The sequence below is a fragment of the Aquarana catesbeiana genome, linkage group LG04 (genome assembly GCF_042186555.1).
Source record: "Aquarana catesbeiana isolate 2022-GZ linkage group LG04, ASM4218655v1, whole genome shotgun sequence".
Taxonomy (NCBI): domain Eukaryota; kingdom Metazoa; phylum Chordata; class Amphibia; order Anura; family Ranidae; genus Aquarana; species Aquarana catesbeiana.
The window spans coordinates 490,663,510-490,681,687 of NC_133327.1; the positions used below are offsets into that span (position 1 = coordinate 490,663,510).

An 18,178-nucleotide genomic window follows, 5' to 3' on the forward strand; every position below is an offset into this window, starting at 1 on the left:
CACTGCCTTAACCCTTCTGGGCATGGAGTTCACCAGAGCTTCATAGGTTGCCACTGGAGTTCTCTTCCACTCCTCCATGATAACATCATGGAGCTGGTGGATGTTAGAGACCTTGCGCTCCTCCACCTTCTTTTTGAGGATGCCCCACAGATGCTCAATAAGGTTTAGGTCTCGAAACATGCTTGGCCAGTCCATCACCTTTACCCTCACCTTCTTTAGCAAGGCAGTGGTCGTCTTGGAGGTGTGTTTGGGGTCATTATCATGTTGGAATACTGCCCTGTGGCCCAGTCTTCAAAGGAGGGGGGATCATGCTCTGCTTCAGTATGTCAAAGTGTATGTTGGCATTCATGGTTCCTTCAATGAACTGTAGCTCGCTAGTGCCGGTGTCTTATCGAATTCAGTCCCCTATCATATAGTGTCCTCCTTGTACTGCGCAGGCGCAGTACGGAGGACAAAAGAGACGCCGAAAGTCTCCGAAGTTCAACAGCTGATCGTCAGCTGTACACGGCGCCTGCGCATTTATTCTTACCCTATGTCCAGGATCATTCCCTACTATCCAAGTGGACATAGAGTTAGAATAAATATTTGCCGAGCGCAGTGAGGCCGTGCCCGAAGCGTGGCGAGCGAAGCGAGCCCGCGAGGGGCCCTCTTACACTGCCATCGCTAACAGGTGCCCGAGCGCCGTGTACAGCTGATGGTCAGCTGATCAACTTCGGCCATTTTCGGCATCTCCTGCTCCTCCGTACTGCGCAGGCGCTGCGCCTGCGCAGTACGAGGCGGACACTATCTGATACGAGGACACTATATGGCAGAACACCGGCAGCACTCATGCAGCCCCAGACCATGACACTCCCACCACCATGCTTGACTGTAGGCAAGACACACTTGTCTTCGTACTCCCTACCTGGTTGCCACCACACATGCTTGATACCATCTGAACTAAATAAGTTTATCTTGATCTCATCAGACAACAGGACTTGGTTCCAGTTATCCATGTCCTTAGTCTGCTTGTCTTCAGCAAACTGTTTGTAGGCTTTCTTGTGCATCATCTTTAGAAGAGGCTTCCTTCTGGGATGACAGCCATGCAGATCAGTTTGATGCAGTATGTCTGAGCACTGACAGGCTGACCCCCCCACCCCTTCAACCTCTACAGCAATGCTGGCAGCACTCATACGTCTATTTCCCAAAGACAACCTCTGGATATGATGCTGAGCATGTGCACTCAACTTCTTTGGTCGACCGTGACGAGGCCTGTTCTGCGTGGAACCTGTCCCGTTAAACCGCTGTTTGGTCTTGGCCACCATGCTGCAGCTCATTTTCAGGGTCTTGGCAATCTTATAATAGCCTAAGCAATTTTTATGTATTTTTTTGCAACAATTCTTTTTTTTAGATCCTCAGAGAGTTCTTTGCCATGAGATGCCATGTTGAACTTCCAGTGACCAGTATGAGAGAATGAGAGGGATAACACCAAATTTAACACACCTGCTCCCCATTCACTCCTGAGACCTTGTAACACTAAGTCACGTGACAGCAGGGAGGGAAAATGGCTAATTGGGCCCGATTTGGACATTTTCACTTATGGGTGTACTCACTTTTGTTGCCAGTGGATTAGACATTAATGGCTGTGTTGAGTTATTTTGAGGGGACAGCAAATTTACACTGTTATACAAGCTGTACGCTCACTATGTTACATTGTAGCAAAGTGTCATTTCTTCAGTGTTGTCACATGAAAAGATATAATAAAATATTTACAAAAATGTGAGGGGTGTACTCACTTTTGTGAGATACAGTGTGTGTGTGTGTGTGTGTGTGTGTGTGTATGTGTATATTACACAGTGTATGTATGTATTAACACTTCAAGGCAGGTGGTAGCACCCATAGTGATAAGGTAATTGAAACTAAGTTAGGAACCGTTTTTGGAGTACCTAGAAAATATAAGAAGCTAGTAGATGACTTCAGGATTACACTTATAACTTACTTTTGGGTAGACTTACTTTATTTTATAATATTTAATTTTATTTTCTTGTGTCAAACTTTCATTTTTATTTGAAGTTGGTGTCCTCTAAATACTGCCACCTTTCTTTTACACAGGTGTTGATGGATATGTTTCACCAAGATGAGGAAGACATGAGCGTATTGTGCCTAGCTGATGAAGAGCCATCCACTTTAGGCGAACAAACATATTATGACCTTGTGAAGTCTTTTATGGCTGAAGTTAGACAATATATAAGGGAACTGAACCTCATCATTAAAGTATTTCGAGAACCTTTTGCCTCCAACACAAAGCTGTTTTCAGCTCATGTGAGTTTTTCACCTAACACTCCTGTTTAATATATTGCGTTACTCTTACATTTTCCAATAGTTATTTATGAGCTCTTTTGCTATTATTTATAAATGGGGATGAGAAATTCTGCCCGGGTTTGATTCTGGGCCAGTTTCACAAACTTTTCTCAAAATGTGGAAATCCTTAACATCTTCCCAAACCCTAATGAAGTCTATGGAAGGTGGAAGGTGAGTTTTTATATTCAGTTAGTTGCTTTTGTTGGGGCTCATAAGCAAACTATTGTAAAAAAAAAGATTTAGGAAACTGAGCATTGCCAGGGCGAACATTTACAAAAGCCAAAAAAAAAAAAAACAACCCCAGAGGGCCTTTTCATTCTGCTTCAAGGACAACATTAAAAATATTCAAATCCTTTAACCACTTGCTTACTGGGCACTTGTACCTCCTTCCTGCCCAGGCCAATTTTCAGCTTTCAGCGCTGTCGCACTTTGAATGGGAATTGCGCGGTCATGCAACACTGTACCCATATGAAATTTTATCATTTTTTTTTCACACAAATTGAACTTTTTTTTGGTGGTATTTATTCACTGCCGGGGGTTTTTATTTTTTGCTAAACAAACAAAAAAAGACCGAAAATTTTGAAGAAAAAACAAACTATTAATTTTTCATATTTGGTTATAAAATTTTGCACAAAGGTCATTTTTCTCCTTTGTTGATGGGCACTGATAGGCGGCATTGGTGGGCACTGATGAGGCAGCACTGATAGGCGCCACTGAAAGGCGGCACTGATAGGCACTGGTAGGCGGCACTGATGATGAGGCAGTGATGGGCACTGGTAGGTGGCACTGATAAGTAGCACTGATAGGGGGCACTGATAGAGGGCACTGAATAGCAGAACTGGTGGGGACTAAGGGGACCGATGTCACTCTAACCGAAGTCGGTTAGCGGTTTTCTACTTTTTTTCACGCTGACAGAGTGAGAAAAAAAAAAAGCTGATAACCGGCTTCTGTTTACTTCCGCGAACAGCTGTTATTGGCCGACAGCTGATCACGTGGTAAAGGGCCCGCTGTGATTGGCCCTTTTACCCCAATCAGTGATCAGCCGAGTCCCAAGGACATGGCGATCACAGAGCGCGCCACACGGGCAGCGCGAGAACGGCAGGACGTTCATGTACACCCTCCCGGCCATTTAAGCCTGTGCTGTAGCCGTCAAGTCTTTCAATTCCAGGTTTGTGGGTTGTAATAAAGTTGTCCATGCTGTTGAAGAATATCATGATTTTCAAAAACAGCCTGAGAAAAAGCAAACTCTGACAGCGCATATTTATATAGTTACATAGGTGAGGTTGAAAAAAGACACAAGTCCATCGTCCAACCTGTGTGTGTGCTTTTATGTTAGTATTATATAGTAGTATGTTGTGGTCATTCAGGTGCCTATCTAACAGTTTTTTTTTAAGTTATCGATGCTCCCCACTGAAACCACTGCCTGTGGAAGAGAATTCCACATCCTTACTGCTCTTACAGTAAAGATCCCTCTGCGCAGTTTAAGGTTAAACAACTTCTCTTCTAATTTTAGTGAATGGCCGTGTGTCTTATTAAATTCCCTTTCTCTGAAAAGTTTTATCCCTATTGTGGGGTCACCAGTACGGTATTTGTACATTGAAATCCTATCCCCTCTCAAGCGTCTCTTCTCTAGAGAGAATAAGTTCAGTGCTCGTAACCTTTCCTCATACCTAAGGTCCTCCAATCCCTTTATTAGCTTTGTTGCCCTTCTCTGGACTCTCCAGTTCCAGCACATCCTTCCTGAGGACTGGTGCCCTGAACTGGACGGCATACTCCAGGTGCGGCCAGGCCAGAGTCTTGTAGAGTGGGAGAATTATCACTTTATCCCTGGAGTTGATCCCCTTTTAATGCATGCTAATATTCTGTTTGCTTTGCTTGCAGCAGCTTGGCATTGCATGCCACTGCCGAGCCTATCATTCACTAGGACCCCCAGGATCGTTTTCCATCCTAGATTTCCCCGAGGTTCTCCCCCCCTGGTGAGTAGATTGCATTCATATTTTTGCCACCCAAATGCATTATTTGACATTTTTCTACATTAAACCTCATTTGCCATGTTTTTGCCCACCACATTAATTTGTTCAGATCTTCTTGCAAGGTTTCCACCTCCTGTGGAGAAATTATTGCCCTGCTTAGCTTAGTATCGTCAGCAAATACTGAGATTGAGCTGTTTATCTCATCCTCCAGGTAGTTTATGAATAAATTAAATAGGATTGGTCCCAGGATAGAACCCTGGGGGACCCCGCTTTCCACACCGGACCATTTCAAGTACTCCCCATTTATCACTACCCTCTGAACTTACCCCTGTAGCCAGTTTTCAATCCATGCACTCGCCCTATGGTCCATGCCAACAGACCTTAGTTTGTTCAGTAAACATTTATGGGGAACTGTATCAAATGCCTTTGCAAAATCCAGATACACCATGTCTATGGACCTTCTTTTATTTAGATGGCAGCTCACCTCCTCATAGAAGGTAATAGGTTGGTTTGGCAAGAACGATTCTTCATGAATCCATGCTGATTACTGCTAATGATACCATTTTCATTACTAAACTATTGTATATAGTCCCTTCTCATCCCTTCCAAGAGCTTGCATACTATTGATTTTAAACTGAGGCTAAACTGGTCTGTAATTCCCAGGGATGTATTGTGGCCCTTTTTTAAATATTGGAGCTACATTGGCTTTTCTCCAATCTGCTGGTAACATTCCAGTCAGACTGTTCGTAAAAATTAAGAACAGTGGTCTGGAAATTACTTGACTTTGGAATTTTTTTCTTTCAGAAGTAGCTTACATTCAGCAGCAGTGCCACAATTTGATTCACTTCAGTCCAAAAAAAATATTTTTCTCTTGTAATTTTGTCATTTACACAGGTGTAACTGTAGACCACATCATTCTCCAACTATTTACTCCACCCATGTATAATAAACAGGGGGAAAAGAACAGCACTGAACAACAGACATAAAAAAGATCCTTGAACTGAACATTGGAAGTTGGCGTTCCTTCTCCTCTGAACAGTTTAGAATAGCTCTGTTTTAGTTACTATATTGTACCTATTACAGTTTTGAAACGCATTGTTTAATGTTGTTATGACTAAGCATTATTGTTATTACCCTTCTTAATGCAAAGCTCTCAGTTCAGTTTCTAGAAATTATAAGACAATAGCAAAAATGTTGATTTACATTACTATGAGTATCAGGTGGGGCCTCGATTACTCCTGAACAATAATAATCTATAAAAATGTAACAGATAAACCAATTCTTGATTGTCGGGTGAAATCAATTGCTACATCTACTTCATATAAATGATAAATCGATCGCTCCCTACGAACAAATGTTTAAAGATCAGACAATAGTTCTGGAGATTGCTGCCTCTGATCTCTGATTTAAACCGTTAATCTCAAGATATTTGTACGGACACCTGACTGGTGATCCGTATAAACATACCATGCCTTGCCACCTACCCTAATATCTTAATCCAACTATACTCACTCTTAAATAATTCATACAACTTTGGGTGTCATTTCGATACCTTTGGTTGTGACTCATACTTGCCTACTCTCCTTTGGTTGTGACTCATACTTGCCTACTCGCCTTCATTATTCATTTTGTCTATTGAACCATTGATTAGAACTATCAACCTACAACAATAGATTCATGGGTTTAGTGTAGATGAAAGAGAATATAAATTAGCAGCATATGCTGACAATTTACTGTTCTATGTTACCCAACTACATATCTCTATCCCAAATTTAAACAAAACTTTTCAAGAATTCAAATACATATCGAATTTTAAAATTAATCATAAAAAATCAGAAGCAATGGGCCTAACACTATCCAAAAAAACGAAACAACTCACAATTAGTAATTGCCCTTATAAATGGGAAAGTACTTCATTGAAATATCTTGGAGTGGTTCATCTCATCCCTAATATAGATTCCATCTACGAAAACAATTTACAACCACTATTCCAGAAGATTAAAGGAGATTTAAAAAACTGTAACTCCAAGCAGTTTTCGTGGTTTGGCAGGGCCGCCATACTAAAAATGGCGGTTCTGCCAAGATTGCTATACTTATTTCACACGCTACCTATGGATATACCAGAAAGCTTCTTCAAAAACTAGAGCCAATCCAAAGAAATTTTCTATGGGCTAACAAATGTCCCCATATACAACATACTACAATGCCCCAAAATTAGAGGAGAAATGGGACTCCCTGATTTTAGAAAATACTATTATGCTACACACCTATCCAGAATAGTTGATTGGCACTGCCATAGCAAGACTAAGGATTGGGTAAACTCAGAAAAATCATGGTCAAAACTTGCGGTGCAGTACTTACCATGGACTGACCCTAGACAATACCCTCTTAACATTAAAAAGCACCCCCTAATCTACCCAACTCTGAAGATATTCCACAATTTAGCTAGTAAACACAAAATATCCTCTATACCCAGCCCCTTATCTTCACTAGCAAATAATCCAGACTTTCCACCAGGACTTGACAATAATTCCCTGACACGAGATTTATCCAACAAACCCCTACTAGCATACCACTGTCTAGAACATAACAATTTAAAATCGTACACAGATCTACAAAAAGCACTAGGCTCTAAACCCTTCAACTTTTGGATCTACCTACAGATCCATAACTTTATAGTGAACAACAAAAATAAAGAATTGATAAATAGAGCACTTACAAACTTTGAAAACATATGCTTTAACCAAACGCCAATAAAAAAGATTACAACTCTTACATACAACTGGTTATCGCAGCCGATGTCCGATTGCCCAGAGAAATACAAAAAAATATGGGAAGACTAATTAAATATGCAATTTACAGACCAGAAATGGGAAAAAGCCAGCGTGTTTACCCATAAATGCTCTCTAAACACCCATCTTCAAGAAATATCATATAAAATATGCACTCAATGGTATATCACACCGATTAAAATTAAAAAATGGTCTCCTTGGGAATCGGACGCTTGCTGGCGATGCAACGAAAAAAGAGGCTCTTTTCTCCATTTATGGTGGAAATGCACACCAATCCAATCCTTTTGGACCCAAATCAAAAAATGGATAACCCTCATCACAGATACACAAATAAAACTCAACGCAGCCTTTTGTCTTTTGCACATAAATGACCTTTCCTACAGAAAATACATTTACATTTACTCAGTGCAGCCCAAAGCATTAATTCCAATACATTGGAACACTAAAAATATCCCATCAATTAAAGATTGGCTACTGAAAGTCAAATCAATATATGAAATGGAAGAAACCATAGCTATTAAGAGAAAAAATTCAACACAGTTTCACCTCAGATGGCAACCCTGGCTTATTTTCTCCCTTTCAGAGACCTTTAAAGAACTTACAAATGCTTAATACTCCTCCGGGCTTTTGTAATTTTGCAATTAAAATACTCCTTTTTTACCTACTCCGGTATATGCAATTTTAGATATGAACATTTGTATCTATATTAAACATCTGAAACCTCATATTATACACAAACAAAGCTTGAATCCTTAGCTACATAGCCTGCACTCAAATAGAATCCCGAAATTATTAATCTTTTTTTTTTTTGTACGCTATTTTATTTCCTTATTTATCTTTTGTCCTTTATTTTGTGCCTTATACCACATTTTGTTAACAGTTTGACATTCATGATGTAACATTTACATTTGGGTATTTGCAATACCCACTTTCTATGTACTTTATACTCCTTTTTCTTTTCTATACAGGAAACTTTATTGTGAAAAAAAAGATCCTCAGGTACAAGACAATAACACTTTATTCCATTGGAAGTGAAGATAATCACCAAAGCATACAGCAGTCTGTCCGTTTTCAGACTGCTGTATGCTTTGGTGATTATCTTCACTTCCACTGGAATAAAGTGTTATTGTCTTGTATCTGAGGATATTTTTTATGTCTGTTCAGCGCTGTTCTTTCCCCCGTTTGCTTCCATCTCATTGGTCTATGAGTTCAGGACAGCAGCGGCCACAACTCCATTCATTAATTTTCTATTTACTTGGGATTTTCTCTATGCGCCTGGACATTTGTTTTACCCATGTATAATACATAGGATTTGGGAAGAGTAAAAAGTCCCCCCCCCCCCTCCTTCGCTTAATGGCGGCACAAGCACACAGGCAGAAATCAATGATCTCTCCAAAGTGGACCTGCATAAATCAACAGTTTGAACCGTTGTCACTGTTTCTGCTGTTAACAGTACCTTATGATCAGCAGCCTCTGTTTACACTTGGATAAGCTTATGTTTTCCTATGGAGTTTATAATATTAAAATGGCTGTAAACCTCTGACATGAAAAATTAATAAAGCACATATTTATATAGTGTCTACCCATCTCAAACCAAAGCACTGAGTGTGATCTCTTTCTGCTGTCTAGTTGCTCTGCTCTCTGTATGACTCAAGAGATAAAGGGAGGGGGGGAGCCCTCTAGCACAGAGCCTGTAATTCATATCCTCAGCTTTGCATGTATTCCTGTGTGCTGTGTAGAGGAGGGTATATAATTTCCCTCCAATGAGCTCTGAGGCTACACTGATTTCTCCTCTGAGCTGTGCAGTGTGTGCCCTCTTATCTCTGCCCCCTCCTGGAAGCTCAGTAAAGCTGTGTAAGTTCTGGACTTTGAACAACTAAACGAGAGAGGGCTGCAGTTAAACAGTTACAACTTATGTAGGAGAATTTGTGTAATCTCTGTGTAGCATCTGAGACTTGTCACTTCACTGGATATATCTAAGTGGCGGTTCCAGCTGCAAATCTGTTATGATACAGTCAAGATGTTTTACAGATTACTTAGTCTTTAGAGCTATAGTGAGATTAGTGGTGGAGGAGAGGAGTGAAATGTGCGTTAGTAATGCTGGCAGACAACGAACTGCCCGCTTTGCGACTGGGAGGATGTAGGTATGAAAAGTTTGGTCAGCAAGTTGACTATCTGCTGACTGTGCTGTGGATGTATTGGTCCGGCCATTCTAGGGAAAACTACTTCTAGTTTGTGTGGCCTCACCACTGCTACAGTGGGGAAAATAATTATTTAACCCCCTGCCGATTTTGTTAGTTTGCCCACTTACAAAGAAATGAAGGGTCTATAATTATCATAGGTGTATTTTAAATGATAGAGACAGAATATAAACCAAAATTTCAGAAAAAAATACAGTATACAAATGATATAAATTGAGTTGCAGTTCAGTGAGTAAAATAAGTGTTTGCTCCCCTACCAACCAACAATAATTTTGGCTTCCACAGACTGGCTACAATATGTGCTTGTGTGGTACACCGATTAGTCCTGTCAAATTAAGAAGGTGCTCCTAACGACAACTTATGTATAAAAGTCACCTGTCTTTCTTCCATTCAAACATCACCATCATGGGTAAAACCAAAGAGCTGTCAAAGGACGTCAGGGACAAGTTTGTAGACCTGCACAAGGCTGGAATGGGCTACAAGATCATCAGCAAAAAGCTTGGTGAAAAGGAGACAACTGTTGGGAGTGATTATTCGCAAATGGAAGAAATACAAAATAACCATCAATCATACTCGGTCTGGAGCTCCATGCATGATTTTGCCTCATGGGGTAAGGATGATCATGAGAAAAGTGAGGGATCAGCCCAGAACTACACGGGAGGAGCTTTTGAATGCTCATAACCACAAATTTAAAGTGACACTAAAGTTAAAATGTATTTTTTTTAAAAATAACAATACTTACCTTCACTGTGCAGCTCCTTTTGCACAGGGTGGCCCCGATCCTCGTCTTCTTGGGTCCCTCGACAGCTCTCTCGGCTCCTCCCGCATTAGATAACCCCCTGGTAGAAGGGGGGGCGCCGAATTGCGGACTCGGCCCTGCCCCCCGGCGGCCGGCGTCAATGGCTGCGCTGCTATCAATTTATCCAATGAACAGCAGAGAACCCCCTAGCCGAGAGATGGCGCGTCCCAGTGAGACAAGTTTGAGGGTTTAGGTAAGTAAAACGGGGGAGGGGGGGGACTGGGGGCCGGTCACTGTCAGGTATTTTTTCACCTTAATGCATAGGATGCAAAAATACACTTTAATGAATAAAAAATCCCCCAAAAAACAATAAGTTATCCCAATTTTTTTGTATAATGTGAAAGATGATGTTACACCAAGTAAATAGATACCTAACATGCTTTAAAATTGCGCACACCCGTGGATTGGCAACAAACTATTGTACTTAAAATCTCCATAGGCGGCGTTTTAAACATTTTTTTTTTCATTTTACCTGTTTAAAGTTACAGAGGAGGTCTTGTGCAACAATTCATTGCTCTTGCTCAAACGATGGCAGCGATACCTCGTGTGTGGTTTGAACACGTTTATGTATGCGGGTGTGACTTACGTATGCGTTCACAGAGGAATAAGGCGCTTAACTTTTTTTTTTCTTATTTTACCTTTTATTTTTACACTGTCTCTTCATTTTTTTGAATCACCATTTTGTTCCTATTACAAGCAATGTAAACTTTATTAAGAGATCTGTAGTCAAAAAGACCCCAGATCTCCTTTACTTTAAAAGCAAAAGAATTTTTTTTTCTATGACTTTAAGAAGAAAAAAAAATCCATGTAATCATGACTGAGAACCGGAAGTGACGTTGGAGGTCGCTCCGGTCCTCCAAGTACATAGAGCTGAGTGGGCTCTATGCACTATGCACTAATAATGATACAGGGGTTATGGCAGCTAGCTGCTGCCATAACACCAGTATTTAACATCAGAATAATGATTTATGTTTACTGTGGCCATTCGGCAAGTGGTTAAAGTGATTGTAAAGTCTTTTTCTTTATTGTACATCATGGGACACAGTGCAACCATAATAATGACTATATGGGTTATATGCCACTTACTGATGGATGGACACTGGCAGATACTCAAACAGGAAGTCCACCCCTATATAACCCCTCCTACACAGGAAGGACCTCAGTTTTTTTTGCCAGTGTCTGTAAGGTGGAATGATCCATGATGTGATACATTTGCTCTTGGAGCATACTTGGAGCTCTGGACGGTTCTATTTAGAATCATGGACTTCATTAGGATCCATTCGAAAAAGCTATCAGCCAAAATGGATGCTACCCGAGCCTCATTGGAAGGAGAGAAGATTCCTCGAGGTTTGCCTGTAATGCAACCTTACGCCTTTATGGAACCCTATGCAGGGTTTGTTCTGACCAAGGTGCTTTCCCGCAGGGTGTGATACAGGTCCAGGGGAGTGGACCCCATATTAAGGGGGGGACCCAGTCTCTGAAGGTCTTTTTATGACAAAGCTCACCTTGATGGGTGAAGATTGGACTCCTGTTTATGTTCAGTCCTGCAGTGGGAATGGTAAGTCTGCATTTTTTCAGTTTGTCTTTTTAAAAAAGGAAAAAAAAAATAGAGAGATCTGACTGTCTTGGGGGCACAGTGTGCTGTGTACTTCTTAGTGTATGTGAGCTGCTGTTTCTCCTCCAGCCACTAGAGGGCGCAGGATCGCTCAGTATGGCCCATTTTCATATAGGCAGGAAGTGGAAGGGCAGCCATGTTAAGAAAGCCATATGGTCGTCAGCTTCCGCAGGGCTTCTTGAGGCATAACAGCAGCCCATGGATACTAGTAAAGTGTGAGTACTTACTATGGGAGAAATGTGTGGCCAGAGAAGTCATAATTATACACTGCATACTTACTGCTTAATTTGGGAGGACCTGTACAACTGTAAGTTGATACACCCCTAGCAGTGCACTGTAAAGTGTTGGGTCTCCAGAATACTGTGCATTTGGCACAAAAATAGTATGGGGCCTGGTGCAGTTGAACAGGTGCATACTTGCAAACTTCAGAATAATGTGCATTTGGTCTGCAGGAGCTTACTTTTAGGCTGAAGCAGGAAAAGGCTGCGTGGCATGCATATGTGCTAAACTAGTAAAAACTAGTATGGGGCCAAGTGCAGTTGGGCAGGTACAGCATAGTATACATACTTGCAAATTTGTTGTCTAAACGCATGCTTGAATAACCACATGTTTTGCATAGATGTTGCATGCATACATACATACATACATACATATGGCATAAGCACATTTGGAAGAAAATGGGCATCGGTGCACTTGAAGGAGCTGCATCTCCAGAATACCATGCATTGGGTCTGCAGGAGCTTAGTTTTGGGCTCCCTTTTCACACTTGTGTGATTTGGAAGTTGCGCATTTTGGCCGCAACTTCAATGCGATTTTGTAATCTTGAGGTCTACGGACCTCAAGTTGCACCAAGGTGGGACCAGAGTGGTGCAGGGGCTGCTTTTGAGGTCGCTGCGACTTGAAGTCGCACGGATGTGAAGGGTACTCATTGAAAATCATGGAGTGCGAATTGTCAGGAATCTTGAAGTTGCAGGACGGGTCGCACAAGTTTGGAAGAGGCCTTAGGCTGTTGAAGCAGCATAGTGGCTGCATTGGATGCCTATGCACTTGGCTAATCCTGACTAACTAGTATTGGCCCAGGTGCAGCATAGTATACATGCTTGCTTACTTGCATAGGCACATGTTCGTAGAGGGCCCCGCCCCCGTGCCCGACAAGCTGGTGGCGCCCAGCATGGGGCCTCCCAAGGCTGCCCGCGACCGCGCATTTGCATGGACGCATGTTGCGTAAACGTAGGTTTTTATAAGCATATGTTGGTATAGACGTGTGGGCATAAGTGTGTATGCATGTTGCATAGATATACGTGTTTGCGTGGATGCATATTTGCATAACACATGGTGCATAGGCACATGTTTGCTTAGATGCGTGTTGCGTAACATATGTTGCATAAACACGTTTCATAAACGCATGCTTGGTTATTCCGTAAATGCATGTCTCCATGTGCGCGTATTGCATAAGTGCAGTGTTTGCATGGACACAAGCTTTGTGTTTTACTTAAAAGCATATTTGCTTAAGCATAAACGCATGCCTCCATAAATGCATATTGCTTAAACGCATACTGGCATGTTTTCATTTATACTGCATACGTAATATATGCTTAGTTTGAACTTTGTATACTTTTGTGCTTAGTATCATTAACCACTTGCCGACCGCCTAACGACTATATACGTCAACACATGGTACGTGATTGCCTTCCCGCGGGCGGGGGGTCCGATCGAACCCCCCCCCCCCCCCCAGTGCCAGCGGCGGTCGGCTTTGGTCTGGGAGCGTTTAGAGATGAGGGGGAGGCCATCCGATTGTGCTCCCCCCTCGCGATCGCTCCCAGCCAATGACAATCATCCCCTGCCTCTGTGTAGTACACAGAGGCAGAGGATGTGATGTCATCTCTCCTCGGCTCGGCAGTTTCCGTTCCGGCGCCGAGGAGAGAAGACATGTGAGTGCACCAACACACACACACACAGTAGAACATGCCAGGCACACTTTACACCCCGATCCCCCCCGATCACCCCCTAGTCACCCCTCCCCTCCCCCTGTCACACTGACACCAAGCAGTTTTTTTTTTTTTTCTGATTACTGCATGGTGTCAGTTTGTGACAGTTAGAGGTGGTAGGGCAGTTAGTGTTAGCCCCCTGTAGGTCTAGGATACCCCCCTAACCCCCCCTAATAAAGTTTTAACCCCTTGATCACCCCCTGTCACCAGTGTCGCTAAGCGATCATTTTTCTGATCGCTGTATTAGTGTCACTGGTAACGCTAGTTAGGGATGTAAATATTTAGGTTCGCCGTCAGCGTTTTATAGCGACAGGGACCCCCATATACTATCTAATAAATGTTTTAACCCCTTGATTGCCCCCTAGTTAACCCTTTCACCACTGATCACCGTATAACCGTTATGGGTGACGCTGGTTAGTTCGTTTATTTTTTATAGTGTCAGGGCACCCGTCGTTTATTACCGAATAAAGGTTTAGCCCCCTGATCGCCCGGCGGTGATATGTGTCGCCCCAGGCAGCGTCAGATTAGAGCCAGTACCGCTAACACCCACGCACACAGCATACGCCTCCCTTAGTGGTATAGTATCTGAACGCATCAATATCTGATCCGATCAAATCTATACTAGCGTCCCCAGCAGTTTAGGGTTCCCAAAAACGCAGTGTTAGCGGGATCAGCCCAGATACCTGCTAGCACCTGCGTTTTGCCCCTCCGCCCGGCCCAGCCCAGCCCACCCAAGTGCAGTATCGATCGATCACTGTCACTTACAAAACACTAAACGCATAACTGCAGCGTTCGTAGAGTCAGGCCTGATCCCTGCGATCGCTAACAGTTTTCTTGGTAGCGTTTTGGTGAACTGGCAAGCACCAGCCCCAGGCAGCGTCAGATTAGCGCCAGTACCGCTAACACCCACGCACGCACCGTACACCTCCCTTAGTGGTATAGTATCTGAACGGATCAATATCTGATCCGATCAGATCTATACTGGCGTCCCCAGCAGTTTAGGGTTCCCAAAAACGCAGTGTTAGCTGGATCAGCCCAGATACCTGCTAGCACCTGCGTTTTGCCCCTCCGCCCGGCCCAGCCCAGCCCACCCAAGTGCAGTATCGATCGATCACTGTCACTTACAAAACACTAAACGCATAACTGCAGTGTTCGCAGAGTCAGGCCTGATCCCTGCGATCGCTAACAGTTTTTTTGGTAGCGTTTTGGTGAACTGGCAAGCACCAGCGCCCTAGTACACCCCGGTCGTAGTCAAACCAGCACTGCAGTAACACTTGGTGACGTGGCGAGTCCCATAAGTGCAGTTCAAGCTGGTGAGGTGGCAAGCGCAAGTAGTGTCCCGCTGCCACAAAAAAGACAAACACAGGCCCGTCGTTCCCATAATGCCCTTCCTGCTGCATTCGCCAATCCTAATTGGGAACCCACCGCTTCTGCAGCACCTGTACTTCCCCCATTCACATCCCCAACCAAATGCAGTCGGCTGCATGAGAGGCATTTTCTTTATGTCCTCCCGAGTACCCCTACCCAACAAACCCCCTCAAAAAAGATGTAGTGTCTGCAGCAAGCGCGGATATAGGCGTGACACCCGCTATTATTGTCCCTCCTGTCCTGACAATCCTGGTCTTTGCATTGGTGAATGTTTTGAACGCTACCATACACTAGTAGTATTACATAGTTAGTCAGGTTGAAAAAAGACACAAGTCCATCCAGTCCAACCACAAAAAAAAAAAAAAAAAAAAACGTACAATCCAATATACCCAATACTATACCCACAGTTGATCCAGAGGAAGGCAAAAAACCCCAGCAGAGCATGCTCCAATTTGCTACAGCAGGGGAAAAAATTCCTTCCTGATCCCAGAGAGGCAATCGGATTTTCCCTGGATCAACTTTACCTATAAATGTCAGTACCCAGTTATATTATGTATATTTAGGAAAGTATCCAGGCCTTTCTTAAAGCAATCTACTGAGCTGGCCAGAACCACCTCTGGAGGGAGTCTATTCCACATTTTCACAGCTCTTACTGTGAAGAAACCTTTCCGTATTTGGAGATGAAATCTCTTTTCCTCCAGTCGTAAAGAGTGCCCCCTTGTCCTCTGTGTTGACCGTAAAGTGAATAACTCAACACCAAGTTCACTATATGGACCCCTTATATATTTAAACATGTTGATCATATCCCCCCTTATTCTCCTCTTCTCAAGAGTGAACAAATTCAGTTCCTCTAATCTTTCCTCATAGCTGAGCTCCCCCATGCCTCTTATCAGTTTGGTTGCCCTTCTCTGCACTTTCTCCAGTTCCACGATATCCTTTTTGAGAACTGGTGTCCAAAACTGAACTGCATATTCCAGATGAGGTCTTACTAATGATTTGAACAGGGGCAAAATGATATCTCTCTCTCTGGAGTCCATACCTCTCTTAATACAAGAAAGAACTTTGCTCGCTTTGGAAACCGCAGCTTGGCATTGCATGCTATTATTGAGCTTATGATCTACCAAAACCCCCAGATCCTTCTCCACTACAGATTCCCCCAGTTGTACTCCCCCTAGCATGTATGATGCATGCATATTCTTAGCCCCCAAGTGCATAACTTTACATTTCTCAACATTAAACCTCATCTGCCACATAGTCGCCCAATTAGACAGTGCATTGAGGTCGGCTTGTAAATTGGAGACATCCTGTAAGGACGTTATTCCACTGCATAGCTTGGTGTCATCTGCAAAGACAGAAATGTTACTTTTGATCCCAGACCCAATATCATTTATAAAGATATTAAAGAGTAAGGGTCCCAGCACTGAACCTTGGGGTACACCACTGATAACCTTAGACCATTCAGAGTAAGAATCATTAACCACTACTCTCTGAATTCTGTCTTTTAGCCAGTTTTCTATCCATTTACAAACTGATATTTCCAAGCCTGTAGACTTTAACTTACACATGAGCCGTGTGTGCGGAACTGTATCAAACGCTTTTTGTATTAGCGTAGGGTACAGCATTCCACAGACTAGGCGCACTTTCACAGGGTCTCCCAAGATGCCATCGCATTTTGAGAGACCCGAACCTGGAACCGGTTACAGTTATAAAAGTTACAGTTACAAAAAAAAGTGTAAAAAAAAAACACAAACAAAAATATAAAATTAAAAAAAATAGTTGTCGTTTTATTGTTCTCTCTCTCTTTATTCTCTCTATTGTTCTGCTCTTTTTTACTCTATTCTATTCTGCAATGTTTTATTGTTGTTATGTTTTATTATGTTTGCTTTTCAGGTATGCAATTTTTTATACTTTAACGTTTACTGTGCTTTATTGTTAACCATTTTTTTGTCTTCAGGTACGCCATTCACGACTTTGAGTGGTTATACCAGAATGATGCCTGCAGGTGTAGGTATCATCTTGGTATCGTTCTTTTCAGCCAGTGGTCGGCTTTCATGTAAAAGCAATCCTAGCGGCTAACTAGCCTCTAGACTGCTTTTACAAGCAGTGGGAGGGAATGCCCCCCCCCCCCGCCCACCGTCTTCCGAGTTTTTCTCTGGCTCTCCTGTCTCAACAGGGAACCTGAGAATGCAGCCGGTGATTCAGCCAGCTGATCAGAGACCAGAGTGGCTCCAAACATCTCTATGGCCTAAGAAACCGGAAGCTACGAGCATTTTATGACTTCGCCGGATGTAAACAGCGCCATTGGGAAAGCATTTTATCACACCGATCTTGGTGTGGTCAGATGCTTTGAGGGCAGAGGAGAAATCTAGGGTCTAATAGACCCCAATTTTTTCAAAAAAGAGTACCTGTCACTACCTATTGCTATCATAGGGGATATTTACATTCCCTGAGATAACAATAAAAATGATTTAAAAAAAAATGAAAGGAGCAGTTTAAAAATAAGATAAAAAAGCAAAAGAATAATAAAGAAAAAAAAAAAAAAAGTACCCCTGTCCCCCCTGCTCTCGCGCTAAGGCGAACGCAAGCATCGGTCTGGCGTCAAATGTAAACAGCAATTGTACCATGCATGTGAGGTATCACCGCGAAGGTCAGATCGAGGGCAGTAATTTTAGCAGTAGACCTCCTCTGTAAATCTAAAGTGGTAACGTGTAAAGGCTTTTAAAGGCTTTTAAAAATGTATTTAGTTTGTCACCACTGCACGTTTGTGCACAATTTTAAAGCATGTCATGTTTGGTATCCATGTACTCGGCCTAAGATCATCTTTTTTATTTCATCAAACATTTGGGCAATATAGTGTGTTTTAGTGCATTAAAATTTAAAAAAGTGTGTTTTTTCCCCAAAAAATGCGTTTGAAAAATCGCTGCGCAAATACTGTGTGAAAAAAAAAAAATGAAACACCCACCATTTTAATCTGTAGGGCATTTGCTTTAAAAAACTATATAATGTGTGGGGGTTCAAAGTAATTTTCTTGCAAAAAAAAATAATTTTTTCATGTAATCAAAAAGTGTCAGAAGGGCTTTGTCTTCAAGTGATTAGAAGAGT

At 42.4% G+C, this 18,178-nt stretch overlaps 1 protein-coding gene across 1 annotated transcript in view; it reads left to right on the forward strand.

Moving 5' to 3' along the window:
* The window catches only part of SOS1 (SOS Ras/Rac guanine nucleotide exchange factor 1), a 519,460-nt gene that overhangs the window by 189,927 nt on the left and 311,355 nt on the right, over positions 1–18,178 (forward strand). The window contains exon 5 of the mRNA XM_073627668.1: positions 2,092–2,301. Within this exon, the coding sequence (XP_073483769.1) occupies positions 2,092–2,301 (210 nt within the window). The remainder of the gene's footprint in view (positions 1–2,091; positions 2,302–18,178) is intronic.